The sequence below is a fragment of the Sapajus apella genome, unplaced genomic scaffold (assembly GCF_009761245.1).
Source record: "Sapajus apella isolate SASKATOON/1434 unplaced genomic scaffold, GSC_monkey_1.0 scaffold57, whole genome shotgun sequence".
Classification (NCBI taxonomy): domain Eukaryota; kingdom Metazoa; phylum Chordata; class Mammalia; order Primates; family Cebidae; genus Sapajus; species Sapajus apella.
This window is the reverse complement of record NW_022436997.1, coordinates 1,986,825-2,004,295: the sequence shown is the minus strand read 5'-3', so window position 1 is coordinate 2,004,295 and position 17,471 is coordinate 1,986,825. Positions and strand designations below refer to the sequence as shown.

At 43.0% G+C, this 17,471-nt stretch overlaps 1 protein-coding gene across 4 annotated transcripts in view; it reads left to right on the top strand.

The window, feature by feature from the left end:
- The window catches only part of SETBP1 (SET binding protein 1), a 377,101-nt gene that overhangs the window by 260,245 nt on the left and 99,385 nt on the right, over positions 1-17,471 (top strand). For all 4 annotated transcript variants that reach the window (XM_032245407.1, XM_032245405.1, XM_032245408.1 and 1 more), the window contains exon 4: positions 4,944-8,403. In XM_032245407.1, the coding sequence (XP_032101298.1) occupies positions 4,944-8,403 (3,460 nt within the window). The remainder of the gene's footprint in view (positions 1-4,943; positions 8,404-17,471) is intronic.

Here is a 17,471-nt window from a genome sequence, read left to right as displayed (position 1 = left end):
ACCAAAAACTGCTGTGAATGTTATAGCAAACACAGAAGGGCTCTGCCCTAGAGAATAAATGTGGTCTTAAAACATTAGATTAGTGGTTTTAAAACTTGGTTGTACATCAGAATTCTCCTGGAGAGCATGTTAAAATGCATATTCCTCATTCTTTCCCTGAGAGACTGAATTTGTATGTCTACAGTGGGCCCAGGTACCTGTATTTATATCCAGCACCTTAAGTAATTCTGATGCAGTGATCTAGGAGCACATCTTTAGAAGCGCCAAGTGTCAAATTAAGAGATGAGGCCTCCCTCATTGCTCCATACCCAGGCATATTTTCCTGCTCATGTAACCCAAAATATCTTACAAACAGTACATTTTAATTATTGGTGTCAGCAGAAAGTAGCACAGACATAGCTAACCCAAAAGAGTAGTTTATCTCCCACAAGTAAGGCTTCCTTTTTTTGTTTGTTTTAATGAGTTATATGATTTTTCTTAGAGTCAAATCACCATTTTCTCATCTTATTGCAGTAAACTTTGCTTAGATAAGTCTGAGATAAGGCTAGGTCCCTCATTTTCTTCCAATGTTTTGGATTTTTAAGATTTTACTCAGTTATCAAATTTTGTTTTGAAAAATAAACTAAAAAAATAATACTTTTTAAAAAGAAACCTGACTTGCACACAATTTAAATGTATATTATTTAGTCAACTTATAGGGGAGAGAATAGCTATCTACTTTACAAAAGGATTCTTTACAGAAGAACTTGCTTCCATGAAGAAATACTGTAAGCACAGATCTGCCTAGTGTTTTCAGAGTTTCACTGAAGCATTCGACCTAGGCTCAATGTACATGGAAAACATTTTTCTCATAAAAGTGAGCCACACCTTCAAAACAGCCATGAATTTCACAATCAACTCTTGGGAGTGGGGAGAGAGGGGGAAGACGACCAGGCAGCCATGAAACATGCTTAGTTTGGTATTGAAAGTTTTCCACCAGAATTGTGTACCCAATGTGGAATATCATTGACTGTTCCCTCACATGTTAACTGTTTTAGGAGACAGTCCTGCTGAGTGCTGAGTATAATACAAAGACTTTAAAGGACTCAGGTCTTATCAAAAAGACAAAAATAAACCCCCAAACCCTCAATCTAAAGAGAAAAAGGAGATGTGCTGCATCTCCTGTCATTTGATGATGGTTCCTAATGAAACGGGAACACTGAAATGCATTAAGTATTAAACAAGAAATCTTTCCCAAATACTTAAAGACAAAAGGAGTCTTTAATAAAGACCTGAGTCAGAGAGCCCAATAATTTATCATCTCCCCGAACCACTAGGATGGGCGGGAGAGGCTGTGGTGTGTGCTTCCCTCATCTTGCGGCTTGCCTTGTCCATCTCTGTCTGGATGGAGTAAGTGCTCAATTCTTAGCAAACGACATATTGGAACTGACAGCCTCACTATTGTGTATATAATATGTCATGGCTGACAGATGAAGCGCATTGCAATGGGATATAGCCATCAGCTAAGGCTGGAGGAGGCCTTGTTCTCTGGACCTCTTAAAAAGCACTCCTTCTGGGTCCTCCCTGCCCCTTCTCTGCAGCCCAGCTGAGTGAAGAGCTTAAAGCACCAATCCCCCCGTTACCCCTGATCCTTTGTTGTGCCTTCCCTTTTGTCCACCCCGCACTTTGATTGCTGAGCACTCCCAGCGGGGCAGATTGCAGCTGAAATGGTAGGAACAATGCGATCAGGCAGTGGTCCAGGGAAGCACTAGGGACCGGGCATGCTTAACTGCATTACTCTCAGCTGGTCTGCCCTGGGTGTAAGTGAGCAGGCCCCCACCTTTCAACTGCCAGGGTGAAATCTACCCTTCTGACAGTCTCATGGCCTTCTCCAAAGGCAGAGTTAATTGAAAATTGAAACAATTAGGAGACGGGAAAAAACTAACAGTAAAAATTGCATTGAAGGGGAGTTACCTTATAAGCTCCTTTCGTCTTTAAGTATTTGGGAAGGATTTCTTGTTTAGCACTTAATGCATTTCAGTGGTCCAGTTTCATTAGGAGCCATCATCAAATGACAGATTAGTGGCGTATTGTCTTTTGTGTGCAGCTGTATATTTTGCTGTGGTAATAGGCACCTCGTCCATTTATCTATTTATTTAACAAGCATTTATTGAGAGCTTTCTGGGTACTTGGCTTTGTAGTGGGCCTTGGGGATAAGATGATAAGTCTCTGACCTCAAAGTACTTACAGTCTAGGAAAAGGAGACAGAAAAGTACACAAATAAATGCCACCTAGCAGTATAAAGACTGTGATAGATGTGTTTATGGGAGGCAGTGGCACATATAGGAGATATACAGAGAATAAGAAATTAGGCTTAAGGCAGCGACTGTGTTTGCAGACATGTTGCAATATATGGATCATTTATCTCACTATTGACAAAACGAGATACTTGTAGTAAAATGTATGTTTCTTCATTCAATCAGTATACGTTCGTGGAGTGCCTACTGTGTGCCAAGTACTCTTCCTGTACCTCTGTGATGGTGTGTACAGGCAAGAAGGTGAGATAGGCATTTAATTCAATTAGCAGACAAATCAAATGTAAAACTAAAACTATGGTAGGTACCATAAAGATAAGTTACATGGTTTTATGAAAACTAGGGGTATTTCTGTAAGGCAGGTGAGTCTCCCCAGGATTGAGCTGAAGCCAAAACATGAGGAAAACACTAATTAGGGACTCTGGTGGGTACCAAGAATAAGATAATGGAACAACAGAGGAAAAAAATGGTAGGAGTTAGGGCCCAAAATCCTGGCCTGGCATCACCATGGAGCCTCTCCGTGGACTTTGGTTTCCAGAACTAGAAAAGTAGTGGAGGTAGAGGTGGGAAGAAAGAAGGCTACTGCAAGTCTTGTTTTACCCAGGTCCAAAACAGTTACACCTTTTGTGTCACTATTATTTTTAATAATCACTCCTACTAACCCTCAAGATGCCCCAGTATGACTCATCATACACTGATATCCTAAGGAACAAAAAACTTAACCACCATGAGCTCCTCTAGACCTGTGATCCTGTGAGTAAACACAGAGTGCCAGCTAATGTCCCAAGCATAAATAGAAACTAGCAAGGCCCCGATTCATAAAAGATAAGTAAGTGGTGCTTAATATTTTATGCCACAAATAAGATTTCTATGTTTTTGTTGAGAATGGAATAGCAGCTTATGTCCACAGCAGTAATGCTAGTAAACACCCTCAAGGGGTAGGATTAATTCTCTATATGTTGATGATGGTGGTGTTTCTACTGTAAGTTGCAAGATGAATAAAAAAGTTAAATAAATTATTTTCTTAATTTTCCCCTGGGTATTTACAGGCTTCACTTGAGGAAACTATCTCATGATACTTAGAAAATACTGTAAGTATAAACAGGATTTCACAAAATCAGGGAGGCAGGAAATAACCCTAGGGATTCCAGAAACTAGTGTGAAGGAAATCCTAGTTGCATGACTCCCTTGAATTGTCCCTGTAATGCTGTATGCCATCTGTGATTTGACTCTTAGCAGGGGCTATAAGACATGTTTTCCTATAGCATAAGTTCTATAACTTCAATGAAAAATAAATGGAGATAAAATGAGATACAAAAAGATAGATAATTACCAGCCAAAATTTTCTACATTCATGAAGACAATTATCATATACTTCTTGGAGGGGTTATTATTCAAAGCAATTTACAAATATTGTCGCTTCTTTAATAGTTCTTAGGTAATATATCCTGTAAGTTTACTACTCTATAAATTGGGCTTATAATAAACCTTAAGAAATGCTTCTTTGTACTAGTAGCATGGCTTAAAATCCATCTGGAACAGTGAAAGAATATTTTTATTAAAAATAGCTTTAATATCTCCAAACAATGTATTCACTATCCATTCCCATTGTGGTTTTGTAGACACTGATTAAGTTATGCCTCCAGCACCAGGTTCAGCTTTTAATTTTAGCTGGAGAGAGTCAGTCCTAAGGAAGATGCTGGAGACATTCCTTTAGAATCAATGTAGGGGAAACACAGCTGACAAAGTTCAGAGGAGTCATCTTGAATGACTGATTTTTTTTTTTTTTTCCTGACACATTTGTCTAGCAGTCTCAAGGTTTCCTTTGAGACTATCTAAGAGTTTCCTCAAGAAAGCAATAAGTGCGTAATATAAGTTTAAAGATTCCTTTGCATGCTAACCCCTAAACACAGCAACACTCCTAGAGTCCACAAGGATTTGAAGGCTTAGGAAAATTCTTTTATGTTTCTTTTCTTCTCCCATTTCTTCTCTATGCTCTTGATTGGTCCACTTTCTCCCATGCAGGAGTCACACTTCTCCCCTTAATTCCTCAACCTGGGCTGGTTTTACTGGTTAAAGTGGTTCCTTATGAGCTACTTGTACAGAGACGTTGAACTCTAAGACTAAGTACAAGCTCAAATGAACTGGTACAGAAGGAAGGGAGGAAAAACATACATTTGAAGAGAAACAGGGACAGAAATAAGAGGCTGCCAGAGTTAGGTGAAAGAACACAGGAAGTCCAGAAGTTCCGATTCTCTCCTGAGATTTGCCCTCTTTGGCAGGACTCTCCATTGTTCAGGCCTCAGCTTCTTCAGTTGTAAAAATGTAAAAAGGCATTGGGCTAAGTGACCTTTAGGGCCCCTCCTTCCTCTCTCTAAAGATTGCACTAAACCAAGGTAGGTCAAGATTCCTGTTACTCTGGGAAAAAAGACAACAATTAAAGCATGCTTACTGATGTTCAAAACCAGTGCAATATATCTTTACCACTCGATTGAGAAAACCTCTGTAAAACATTCTAACAATAAAGGTGGCTCTTCACGTAGGTATTCATTTCCAACTTTCAGACTTTTGATGTTAAATATTAAGTAGCTTCAACATGCTCATCTTTGTTTCTCTCTCTCTCTACCTTTTCACTCCACCCACCCCTAGGCTTACGAGAGGCCCCAGAAACATTCAGCTCTCCATTATGACACAGGCCTCCCACAGGACTTCACCGGTGACACCTTAAAACCAAAGCACCAGCAAAAAAACAGCAGCCAGAACCACATGGACTGGTCCACCAACTCTGACAGCGGACCTGTCACTCAGAATTGCTTCATCAGTCCAGAGTCTGGCAGAGAAACTGCAAGCACCAGCAAGATCCCAGCTCTTGAGCCCGTGGCTTCCTTTGCAAAGGCCCAGGGTAAGAAAGGCAGTGCAGGGAACACGTGGAGTCAGTTGTCTAACAGTAACAAAGATCTGCTCTTGGGAGGTGTGGCTCCATCCCCAAGCAGCCACAGCTCACCAGCCCCACCCAGCAGCTCTGCTGAGTGCAATGGGCTTCAGCCTTTGGTGGATCAAGATGGAGGAGGTACAAAGGAGCCCCCAGAACCACCTACTGTGAGCAGCAAGAAAAAGTCCAGTAAAAAAGATGTGATAAGTCAGACCATACCAAACTCAGACCTGGATTGGGTCAAGAATGCCCAGAAAGCATTCGACAATACAGAAGGGAAAAGGGAAAGTTATTCTGCAGATAGTGCCCAAGAGGCATCACCAGCCAGGCAGAACGTGAGTTCTGCCAGTAATCCTGAAAATGACCCAAGTCATGTCCGGATTACTATCCCCATCAAGGCACCCTCTCTGGATCCAACCAACCATAAGAGGAAAAAGAGACAGTCCATTAAAGCGGTGGTGGAAAAGATCATCCCAGAGAAAGCCCTGGCTTCTGGACTCACTATGAGCAGTGAAGTAGTTAACAGGATACTTTCCAGCTCTGAGGGGAATAAGAAGGATCCCCGTGTCCCTAAGTTGGGTAAAATGATAGAGAATGAGTCCCCCTCAGTTGGCCTTGAAACTGGTGGAAATGCCGAGAAAGTTATCCCAGGAGGTGTGTCTAAGCCGCGGAAGCCGCCCATGGTCATGACATCTCCAACATGCACAGATCACTCTCCACCAAGAAAGCTGCCGGAAATCCAACATCCAAAATTTGCTGCAAAACGAAGGTGGACTTGCAGCAAACCGAAACCCAGCAGCATGCTTCGAGAGGCAGTTATGGCCACCTCTGATAAACTGATGCTGGAGCCCCCGTCTGCGTATCCCATCACCCCATCCAGCCCTCTGTACACCAACACAGACAGTCTTACTGTGATCACTCCAGTCAAAAAGAAACGGGGACGACCAAAGAAGCAGCCTTTGCTCACAGTTGAGACGATTCATGAGGGTACTTCCACCAGCCCCGTCAGTCCCATCAGCCGAGAGTTTCCTGGCACTAAGAAAAGAAAGCGACGACGCAATCTAGCGAAGTTGGCCCAGCTAGTGCCAGGAGAGGACAAACCCATGAGTGAGATGAAATTTCACAAGAAAGTTGGAAAGCTCGGCGTGTTGGATAAGAAGACCATCAAAACTATCAATAAGATGAAGACACTAAAGAGGAAAAACATCTTGAACCAGATCTTGTCCTGTTCCAGCAGCGTTGCTCTGAAGGCAAAAGCTCCCCCAGAGACCAGCCCTGGGGCAGCAGCCATTGAAAGCAAACTGGGCAAGCAGATTAATGTCAGCAAGAGGGGAACCATCTACATTGGCAAGAAGCGGGGCAGGAAGCCAAGAGCAGAGCTGCCACCCCCATCAGAAGAACCCAAAACAGCCATCAAGCACCCCAGGCCTGTTTCTAGCCAGCCGGATGTTCCAGCCGTGCCTTCCAACTTTCAGTCACTTGTGGCATCTTCACCAGCAGCTATGCACCCACTTTCAACACAGTTAGGTGGGTCAAATGGCAACCTGAGCCCTGCCAGCACTGAAACCAATTTTTCAGAGTTGAAAACTATGCCAAATCTCCAGCCCATCAGTGCTCTTCCAACCAAAACCCAAAAGGGAATACACAGTGGAACCTGGAAGCTGTCTCCACCCAGACTGATGGCCAACTCTCCTTCACACCTGTGCGAGATTGGCTCCCTAAAGGAAATCACGCTGTCCCCTGTGAGCGAGTCCCACAGTGAGGAGACGATCCCCAGCGACAGCGGCATTGGGACAGACAACAATAGCACTTCTGACCAAGCGGAGAAGAGTTCAGAATCCCGAAGGCGGTACTCTTTTGACTTCTGCTCCCTGGACAACCCGGAGGCCATTCCGTCAGACACCAGCACAAAGAACCGGCATGGCCACCGGCAGAAGCATCTCATTGTGGACAACTTTCTGGCCCACGAAAGCCTCAAGAAGCCAAAGCACAAGAGGAAACGGAAAAGCCTGCAAAACCGTGATGACCTCCAGTTTCTGGCAGACCTGGAGGAGCTCATCACCAAGTTCCAAGTGTTCAGAATCTCCCACCGGAGTTACACCTTCTACCACGAGAATCCATATCCCAGCATTTTTCGTATTAATTTTGATCACTATTACCCAGTGCCATATATCCAGTATGACCCGTTGCTCTATCTTCGTAGGACTTCAGACTTGAAGTCAAAGAAGAAGCGTGGTAGGCCTGCAAAAACCAATGACACCATGACAAAGGTGCCTTTTTTACAAGGGTTCAGCTACCCTATTCCCAGTGGAAGTTACTATGCACCCTATGGAATGCCTTACACATCAATGCCTATGATGAACCTTGGTTATTACGGTCAGTACCCAGCTCCTTTGTACCTATCGCACACGCTTGGAGCAGCCTCCCCATTCATGAGGCCAACAGTGCCACCACCTCAGTTCCACACAAACTCCCACATAAAGATGTCCGGTGCAGCTAAGCATAAAGCTAAGCATGGAGTACACCTGCAGGGACCTGTTAGCATGGGCCTCGGTGACATGCAGCCTTCTCTGAACCCTCCCAAGGTTGGCAGCACCAGTCTGTCCAGCGGTCGGCTCCATAAGAGGAAACACAAACACAAGCATAAGCACAAGGAAGACCGGCTCCTAGGGACCCACGACAACCTGAGCGGTCTCTTTGCAGGCAAAGCCACAGGCTTCTCCAGCCACATCCTGAGTGAGCGGCTGAGTAGCGCAGACAAAGAGCTCCCGCTGGTGAGTGAGAAGAACAAGCATAAGGAGAAACAGAAGCACCAGCACAGTGAAGCCAGCCACAAAGCTTCTAAGAACAACTTTGAGGTGGACACCCTGTCTACACTGTCACTTTCCGATGCCCAGCATTGGACACAGGCCAAGGAAAAAGGAGACTTGAGCAGTGAGCCTGTGGACTCATGCACGAAAAGATACTCTGGCAGTGGCGGGGATGGTGGCAGCACGAGATCGGAGAACCTGGACGTGTTCAGTGAAATGAACCCTTCTAATGACAAGTGGGACAGTGATGTGAGTGGGAATAAAAGGAGGAGCTATGAAGGCTTTGGAACGTACAGGGAAAAGGACATCCAAGCTTTCAAGATGAACCGCAAGGAGAGAAGTTCTTATGACTCCTCCATGTCTCCAGGTAAGGCTAACTTTTTATTCAGATTTGGACTGTCTAATTATTTAATTGCTGGGCTTTGCACCTCAGACACATCTGTGGCACGTTGTAGTCACTAGCTTGCAAAGTGGTGGGAATCAAATTAAAATGGATCTCCTTGCACATTTGAGTTTGCCGCACATTTTATAGAATGTTTACTTGCTATCTACTACCTTTCCTCTTTCCAGGAGCCATTGTTTGAGAAACTATGAAGCCATAACCCTAATACCTGCCTAGGCTACAGTCGTACACACTACAGTTATGTTTTTTATTAAAGAGGCTGTTCTTGGGTCCTCATCTGATCTAATGGTACAGTTTACTGTTTGGATACAGCCTCTAAAACTTATTAGAAATACCAGTAAGATCCAAGAATGCCAAGCCTGGAAGGAAAAGACTAGCTTGTTTATCTGGCATGCCACCTCCAGAAGTCACACATCTTATGTGGGAAGTCCACTGCAGAGCCATTAGAAGCTGACAGCCAGTGAATCCTGAAGTCTAACTGATCAGGTAGCCACAGCCCTGGGCCATATTGTTTCCATTTTTGCCATGGGCATTTGATAAGCTGTCCTGGGCAGGCCCCTAAAATGAAGACTTGACTACATTCAGATACTTGTCATTTTTGTACACTAAGTGGAAGGAGGCAGGCTGGAAGATGGTGTGTGCCTCCTGCTTCCAGGAGACCTTATAACTGTGTCTCTCTGCATGCTCATTAGAAAGGGATTTTTCTTACTAATTTAAACCGAAATGTTGGTTGTTACTAGAAAGACCCTATTCCTTGTCAGTTGCTGGCATAATTTCCTTGCTAACCTCCCCAACTACACAAATTCTGCCCCACTTTTAGGGCCTCACATTTCTGCAAAAGTATCCCTTTGACCCTGGCCTTACAGCACATATGGTAAGACTTGTATAGAAGACTAGAACAGTTATTTATCAGGAAAATAGTAGAAAATTCTTACCTAGGAGTTGCAGAAGCTAAAAAAAAAGAAAAATTATTGTGTTCCCTCTGCCCCCAAATAATATAAAACCCTCCAACTAAAGCCAGGCTTTAAAAAACCAATCATCCATGTGTTTAAGGTTTCGTGTAAGATTTCACTTCTGTGTATGATGTGTACCACTCACTTCTCCTCTCCCTTCCCAGAAAGCCCATATTTCTTGAAGGCAGGAATAGTCTATTCATGAAGAATTAGAGACATTTTCTAGGCCAGCAGATTTCAGAAAGAAATATGATTATGAGGTAGAAACCACTTAAAGATCGCCCCAAATTACCACTAGCTTGTGAGTTGTAGTGGTAGATGTTCTCCTTGGTTAATGAAGAGACCAATTAGCAGAGTCACATCTCCTGCATTTGCTCAAGGTAATGAATGACCTACACTTTGTGTCTGCCCAAAGTGGACGTGATCATCTGGACTTCATCATTTCTCATCATCAGACTTTGTGGAAGGTGCTTGGTTTTATGCAGAGAGCAGACTAAGCCTACCTGGACAGGATCTTGCATAACATGTGAAAAACACTGTTGATCTCTTTCAGCATGATGAAACTGGTCATGGGACCTACACTAGCTGTGGACAGAAGATGTTATTTTTGTAATTGCATGAGCCTGATTTAGCTAGAAATTAATGGTGAGGGGTTATTGTTTAGAACTTACAAGCAAAAATCCTAACTTAACAGACCCAAAGAGCAAAATCTCAAGAAGCTAAAACCAGATGTTGTTGCAAGCTAGGTTTCTCAGCAATTTTACCAGGATTTGTCTGTGGCCATGCTGTATTGCTGAGTGCTGGTTGACTTCATAAAGTTTCCCAGCTGGGGCTCACATCCAGTCGCTGTGTGCCCGCACTCTAGTTGTATTGCTTTTCATGTGTTTGCATTTATATAACGCTCATCACTTCATTAAAACTCTTCCTTATCCCTGTCCCATCTTCTCCTCTGATCTTCAGCCAGACACTTGAGGTGGGGAGAAATAGGTATCATGACAATGTCATGAAAGAGAACTGGATTCCACCTGAAGAACTGAATACAAGGCCCAACTCTGTTACTAATTCTCTGTGTGGTCTTAGGCATGGGATTCCACTTCTTTCAGATACTGTCTGCCCATCTGTAACTTAAGGGGTTGGACCAGACCTTTTGTGTATAGTGTGCCTCCATTTTGAAAGCCATTTCACATAAGTTTCTATGTAACGCCCTTCCTGCAATCTTATAAGACTGGCACTTTTATTCCTATATTTACAGATCAGGATACTGAGGCTCAAAGAGATCAAGTGAACTCTCTAGGTTCAAAAAGCCGTTGGTCTTGATTCTAAGCCCAGAACTTTGCCTGCTGCATTGAAGCTTGACTGCCTGTCACTGAGCGAGTGAGAGCTGTATTTAGAACACAGCCCTTGGTGCCCAGTCCAGTGCTCCTCTATGTCATGTCTGTGCTTTCAGAATCTTACTCATCCTCAGATCATATGCCCTTCCCTAAGGTGTTTGCACAGTGATTATGTGATGATTACAGAAGAGAGTGATTAAGGAAAGAAGACATCCCTTTATTCAATTCCTGACCAGTGTAGAAGGAATCCTTATGGCCTTACCTTTTCTGAATATCAGCCTAGAGACACACCATGAACAGAGCTTCTACCTCTGTCCTTACTAACATCCAGCTCTCTGAGTTATTTTTGCCACTGCTTTTTGTCTATCTCTATCCTCTGTGAGCTTATTTTTTCCCAGAACTTTGATGAATCATAATTGTTGGTGGCTGCTGCATCTCTGTGCGCTATGCCTGATGTTCCTGCATATCTCATTGAGCTTCTTACTGAGACAGACCAGATTCCCTCTTATTCCCCTCCCATCCAAGCCTTAGCCACTCATTGCCTATATCTCCAATGTTTCCTTCATTGCTGTGCCCCCAAAGCATGAGAGAAAAATATCTTTAGCATCACATAGAATCCAATGTCAGAGTTTGTCAAGACTCCCTGAAGAGCATTCACCTTAATGTGATACACACTGAAGAGTGCTAAGTTCCATGAAAAGACAGGAGGCAGATGAGATGAGGCTGAGCCTACTAGATGCATTAAGAGCTTTTAGTGACTTTATCTGTGTGGAGGTGTGTGTTCAGGTGGATGATACTGAGGGTCGTGATTGGAAATAATCATCTGCACTTTCTATAACTTCTCTGCCTCCACCTTTTCCTTCTTCACACTTGATTCATTTCGTTAGCATCTGAATGTCCTATTTCATATGAGCTATTCTTCTCTAAAAGAGATAGAGTATAAATATAGATGTCATCCTTTAGCCTGTTGAGTACCAGACTTAGGAGCAGAGTCAAGAGAAGGCTTTGAGTGTTCCCTGAAATCAGAGCTGAAAAAGACACCATATAAATATGAGTCATTACCATTGTAGAGAGAGGAATTAGAGACCCTATTTTGCAATAGCAGCAGTTGTATACTCCATTTCCTTTTTCTTGCTTGGGAAATCTTTCATTCTTTGTCTTCCTGGCCCAGCAGATGGCTGCATTGTCTTGTTAGCCCTCTTCCAATACACCTAGAAATAGGATGCAGTATGGACTCCTGAACATTTTTCTGTATTTTACTCCTCTTTTTTTTTGGTTTCAGAATGCAGTGGCTCTTTTGTTTTCTAAATGCATACCATCTGCTAAATGTCCATTTATAAAAATGCTTGCCTGGGGCCAGAAAATGGATAAACAGTGGGAAGGTGCAATCTCAGAATTGGTATAAGCCTTATTGGCCTCTATTTGGGCCTCTCTGTGGGCAGGCATTGCCATCTCTTGCACAGTAACATGCAGCAGAGGGCCAGAAGAGCAAATGCATAGCCCGGGGATGACAATGCGTAGTCAGAATGATGCCATGTGCCCTCAAAGCCAAGTTTTCATAAGGTGGTGGGAGAGTGATGAGTGACGTTTTCTCTTCAGACCACTTGGAAACAATCTTTGCATACTTTGTCCTAAAGTTATGCCAGATACTGAGACCTCATGACAACTGCTGTCCAAACTCCTATCAGATAATTTTAAAAAAACAGTGAGATGTGTGAATCTACATGTTACCTCTTAGTTTAATGCCATTGTTAAAAAGGTAGCCATCCAAGTTCCCAAATGTCAAGTACTTTCCTCATGATGAGTGGAGGCTGAGAACTGATTCTGAGCGCACATCTCAGATATCCAAATCCTGCCATGTGGATAGCTAGATTCCCTGGTACCTGGTCCCCTCCACCTCTCCTTGTGGCTTCTATCTTGCCCTTATCAGCACTGTAGAAATTAGAGGAGGCAGTCTCTGCTGTCACTCACTGGCAGGATATGGATACTCAAGCCAAAAATAATACAAAAACCTCCTCCAAGCAGTCATCCAGATGAGGGAATTAACCACATGGATGAAATGTCATGAAAACTATATGAAAGAAACCTTTGAGGATCATTTCCTTAAAATGGAATAAAAGGAAGAAGAGGACTAATGGAAGGAGAAAATTAAGACCAGGAATAAAGAGAGTAAAACCTGGGAAGCTGATGAAATATAGTCTTTTTAACCTTAATCCAAGTCCAATTCTGAGTCCTCTTGTGGAAGGAAATGAAAGATTAATTAGCTAATGGCTACCGTGCAGTTTACATAAGATTAGGAAGCTCTGTCCAAGTCTTATCTCTCACACTAACCAGCTAAAAGACCTCTTCTGTTTTTTGACTTTCAGTTTTCCAGAATGGGACTATGACAACAAAAGTTCTGATCAGATCTGATAGTCTAGGATTCTAAAAGCCTCAAATTTATACAATGGAATTTCAATATGTACACACATACCCCACACACACACGTACAGGCAGAAGTTGCAGAGAAAATGTCCCAGTTATTGACCATGTTGACCAAATAATTAGTTATTCAATGAAGTCTGAAAACAAATACCACTGGTTGTATATTCATCTATGAGACTCACCCCATTCATCTTTAGCTCCAGCCACTTCACTTAGCCATTGGATTTCTCCTTTGCAAAAGGTGGAACTCCTATTACTGAGTCCCACCAACAAATGAGCTTGCTCCTTGTACAGGCTGAAACCATAGTCTCCATCTGAGACACAAATAGGTTAGAACACGAATATGAACAATTTTGTGGGGACAGACAGAGCACGCTTGGATTTGTATTTAGACTCAGAATTAAATGAATCTTAATAATGTAGCACAAACACCTCATTCTGCTGATGAGCACACTGAGGCTTAAGAAGGTCAAGTGACTCATCTTGTCTAATGATACATATTTAATTGGGCGAAGAACTCAGACTGGGAACCTTCATATCAGGGAGAGGGGCAGGGAAAGGGAGAGAGAGAATTAATACGAGAAAAAAACAGAAAGGTGAGTCATGGGAGAGATGTTAAGCTATATGTTCTCTTTTGCTGTGAGCTGTTGTAAAAGGTAAGCATCTCTTTGACAATAATTTGGTTTCCAGGCTACCTCTGGGGAACCCATGTTTGGGACTAGAAACGATCTTTGTGGGCTCCGATGGAAGTCATTTTTTTTTTCCTTTCCTGTCTTAACAATTGCACATACTTATTTTATTGAGCATCCCAAGGTTCCTCCTAAGGTTTCCTTTTGGAAACCAAGAATTAATCAAATTAAATGATATAACCCATAACTTTCTAGCAATGAAACAAAAAAAAATAACAGACTCATAGCATCTCTTTTGCTACATTGAAATCAGAAATCGAGCAATTCTACCTTTGGAGCTTGAAGTCCCCAAGCCATTTATCTTCCCACAGTTGGCAAACGTTCCCCTGTCCTGGTGAAAGTTTTTATTTATACCTCTGTGGGATTGGGAAATTATGCAGATTCAGGTGTGGGTACAGAGAAGTTAACAATTTTGACAGACTTGGCTTTGCTCAAATACGGATCCTTTCTTGGCTGGAGAAATCGGGAAGCATGCTTTCGAAAGACTGGCCTGTCACTGGGCAGAGATAAGCTAGGCACCTTTGGAAGGAAACTCCAGAAAACCATCTCCTCACTTCATAAAAGAACAAGCGATGAATACTTTTAAAATTATGGCCTAGGCTTGAGCCAATGTAGCACTTAATCCAAGTTGACTGAATTCAAGTGGAAGTGATAAGGACAAGACAAAATTTTTAAATGATTTATTTAGTGCCTGGTATGTACAAGGCTTGTGGCAATCCCAGGAAGAAATCAAAGATGATTTTTGCCTTCAAAGAGGCTACAATCCAGGAGGACCCCTATAATTTAGAGAAACAAACCAGCAGCACCTCCTCATGTTATAAAGCCGGCTGTAAGAGTCATCAGAAAGCCACCAAGAAAGAGCAAGGGCTGTCCAAATGACTTGTGAGCCACCTCTGTGTTCTCAGCTGGGGAGGGGACGTGGGATTTGGAAATACTCTTCATAGCCGTCACCACACGAGATGGGTCTTGAATGATGCAAGACGCTTTTGGAGAGTGGAGATAGTATGGGTAGGGATGGGAGATGGAGTAGGAAGCATGACCTAGCACAGGAACAAACAAAGGTACATAGGCGGAAACACCCCAGAAATATTTGGGAAAACATGCATAGTGCAGTTTTTTGTTTGTTTTTGTTTTTTTGAGACAGAGTCTCACTCTGTCGCCAAGGCTGGAATACAGTGGTACAATCTCCCCTCACTGCAACCTCCACCTCCCGGGTTCAAGCAATTCTCTTCCTTCAGCCTCCCAAGTAACTGGGACTCTAGGTGCACACCCAGCTAATTTTTGTATTTTTAGTAGAGATGGGGCAGGGGGGTCTCACCATATTGGCCAGGCTGGTCTTGAACTCCTGACCTCAAGTGATCTGTCTGCCTCAGCCTCCTAAAGTGCTGAGATTACAGGTGTGAGCCACCACGACCAGCCCATAGTGCTTTTTATTGGGGTTTGGATCTGTAGTTAGGGAACATTGTCAGATAAAGTGAGGAAAGAATGTTGCGGTTAGAGTCTTCTTCCCATACTCTGAGGCTTCTACTTAAGTGAGCAGTAGCAAGCCACTTTTTATTTTATTATAAATTTTATTTTATTATTTATTACAGAGTCTTCATTGCCCAGGATCCTAGCTCACTAAACCTCCAACTTCTGGACTGAAGGGATCCTTCCACCTCAGCCCCACCAAGTAGCTAGGACTACAGGTGTATGTCGTCATACCCTGCTAATTTTTTTTTTTTTAATTTTTAATTTTGTAGAGACAGGGTCTCACTCTGTTGTCCAGGCTAGCCTTGAACTCCCGGGCTCAAGTGATCTACCCTCCTCCACCTCCTAAAGCATTGGGATTATAGCTGTGAGCCACCATGCCTGGCCAGAAGCTACTTTTTAAACAAGTGAAAGTCATAAAAATGACTAGGTTATACTTTATCTTTCTTCCTTGACCACTCCTTTTCCCTAACCTCAATTGGGCAAACTTACCTCATGTCTGTACTCTTCATGCTGTGTTGTAATTATTCACTCACTTGTTTGAGTTGTACCCACCACCCTGCCCTTCCCCCTCCACCTTCCACCCCCAGATTATAACTAATCATGAAAGCATCGTTACCTACAAAAATGCTTAAGCAAAAAATATATCTTTTTAAAGAGCCATCCTTGATTTCAACTCTTTCCTTCTCTAGCTAAAGTCAAAGGTGATTCTCGTGTGTTGCCTCCAGGCACTGAGAGGGTGTAGTACATGAACAGAATCCCAGAAATCAGAGAGGAAACCCTGCTGGTGTCCAGAGTGATGAGGGGTTTCGTCTGCAGTTGCCAGTGCTGTGCAGAGCTAGACCTAGAGACTCACCAAGGAGAGAGTCAGAGGGAATGAACAGAGGAGGGTGGAAGAGATGACCTTGCCACCCACTTTAAACAGAGAGGCAGAGGAAGCGGGGACCAGGAAGGATGCAGAGAAGGAATGTCAGAAATGCTGGAGAATGAATTTAAGAAGAAAGAAGTGATCAGCAGATGCCAAGTTCATGGAGAATGAAAACAAATGAAAATATGCATGAACATATTATTGACCCTGAAGACAACAGAAATGTTAAACATTATGTTTTTGATGTCTCATATGTTTGGAGCCTGCTGGGCTATGTGCCTAGGCCGGATAACAAGGAGTTAATGAATAATGATGAGAGAATGGGGGCTTTAGGTGCAGAAAATGAAAACATTGCTGTAGTTCCAGCAGTGCCCCAACTTCTAAAAAGACTGTTTGTGAAGTCAGCCAGTGATGAGAAGTGATGCTTCCATCCTCAATAGGCCTTAAGTCAAAGTTTCTCCAATTCTGGGAACAGAAACACAACATCTCTTATGCTATGTCATCCCACATGACATAGTATAAGGCCAAAAAGGCCATGTGGAGAAAAGGTAAAGGTTATGGTATTTGAAAAGAGGGAAGAGATTTCAGGTCAGCTCCCCCTTCCCTGCCTCACAGACACACAGGCACATAACTTTTGATCATCATGATGACTATCTGAAAATTTCTTTCTGTGGTACCTTGGGTGTTTTCTGTGTCTCTGTGAATATATGGAAGAATGAACAAGTTATCACAAGTTCTAATAAATGGATCTGTGACTGAACACTTGCCATGTACAAAGGATTATAGATGAAAGCCTAATTGTCAGTCTTACAGAGCTGTTTACTAGTTTGTGGAATAAAATATATATGCTGTTGCATAAAACGCTTGCACTCCTAAAAATAATTGAGAGGTCTTTGGTCACCCAACATATAGCACAGTGCCAGGGACAATTAGGGAGACCAGAAGGAAAGAAAAAGCAGGAAAGAGACTAAGTTAGCATTCGTAAAACAACCAGAAAATAAATGCAGACCAAGTTTAATCCATGCTAACCCAATGGCCAACAATGGGAGCTGTGGGGACCCAGGATCAGGAAGGATAACAGTGAAAGACAAAGTCTGTGGCTGAAGCTTGGAGTGCACGTGCATGGTGAGTGCTGCCACAGCAGGTGTGAAGATATGTGGGGTATACAGGAAGGCACTTGGCTAGTTGGAAGTTAGCAGTTGAGTGGGGATGGATTTTTTTTTTTTTGAGACAGAGTTTCGCTCTTGCTGCCCAAGCTGGGGTGCAATGCCATCTCGGCTCACCACAACCTCCACCT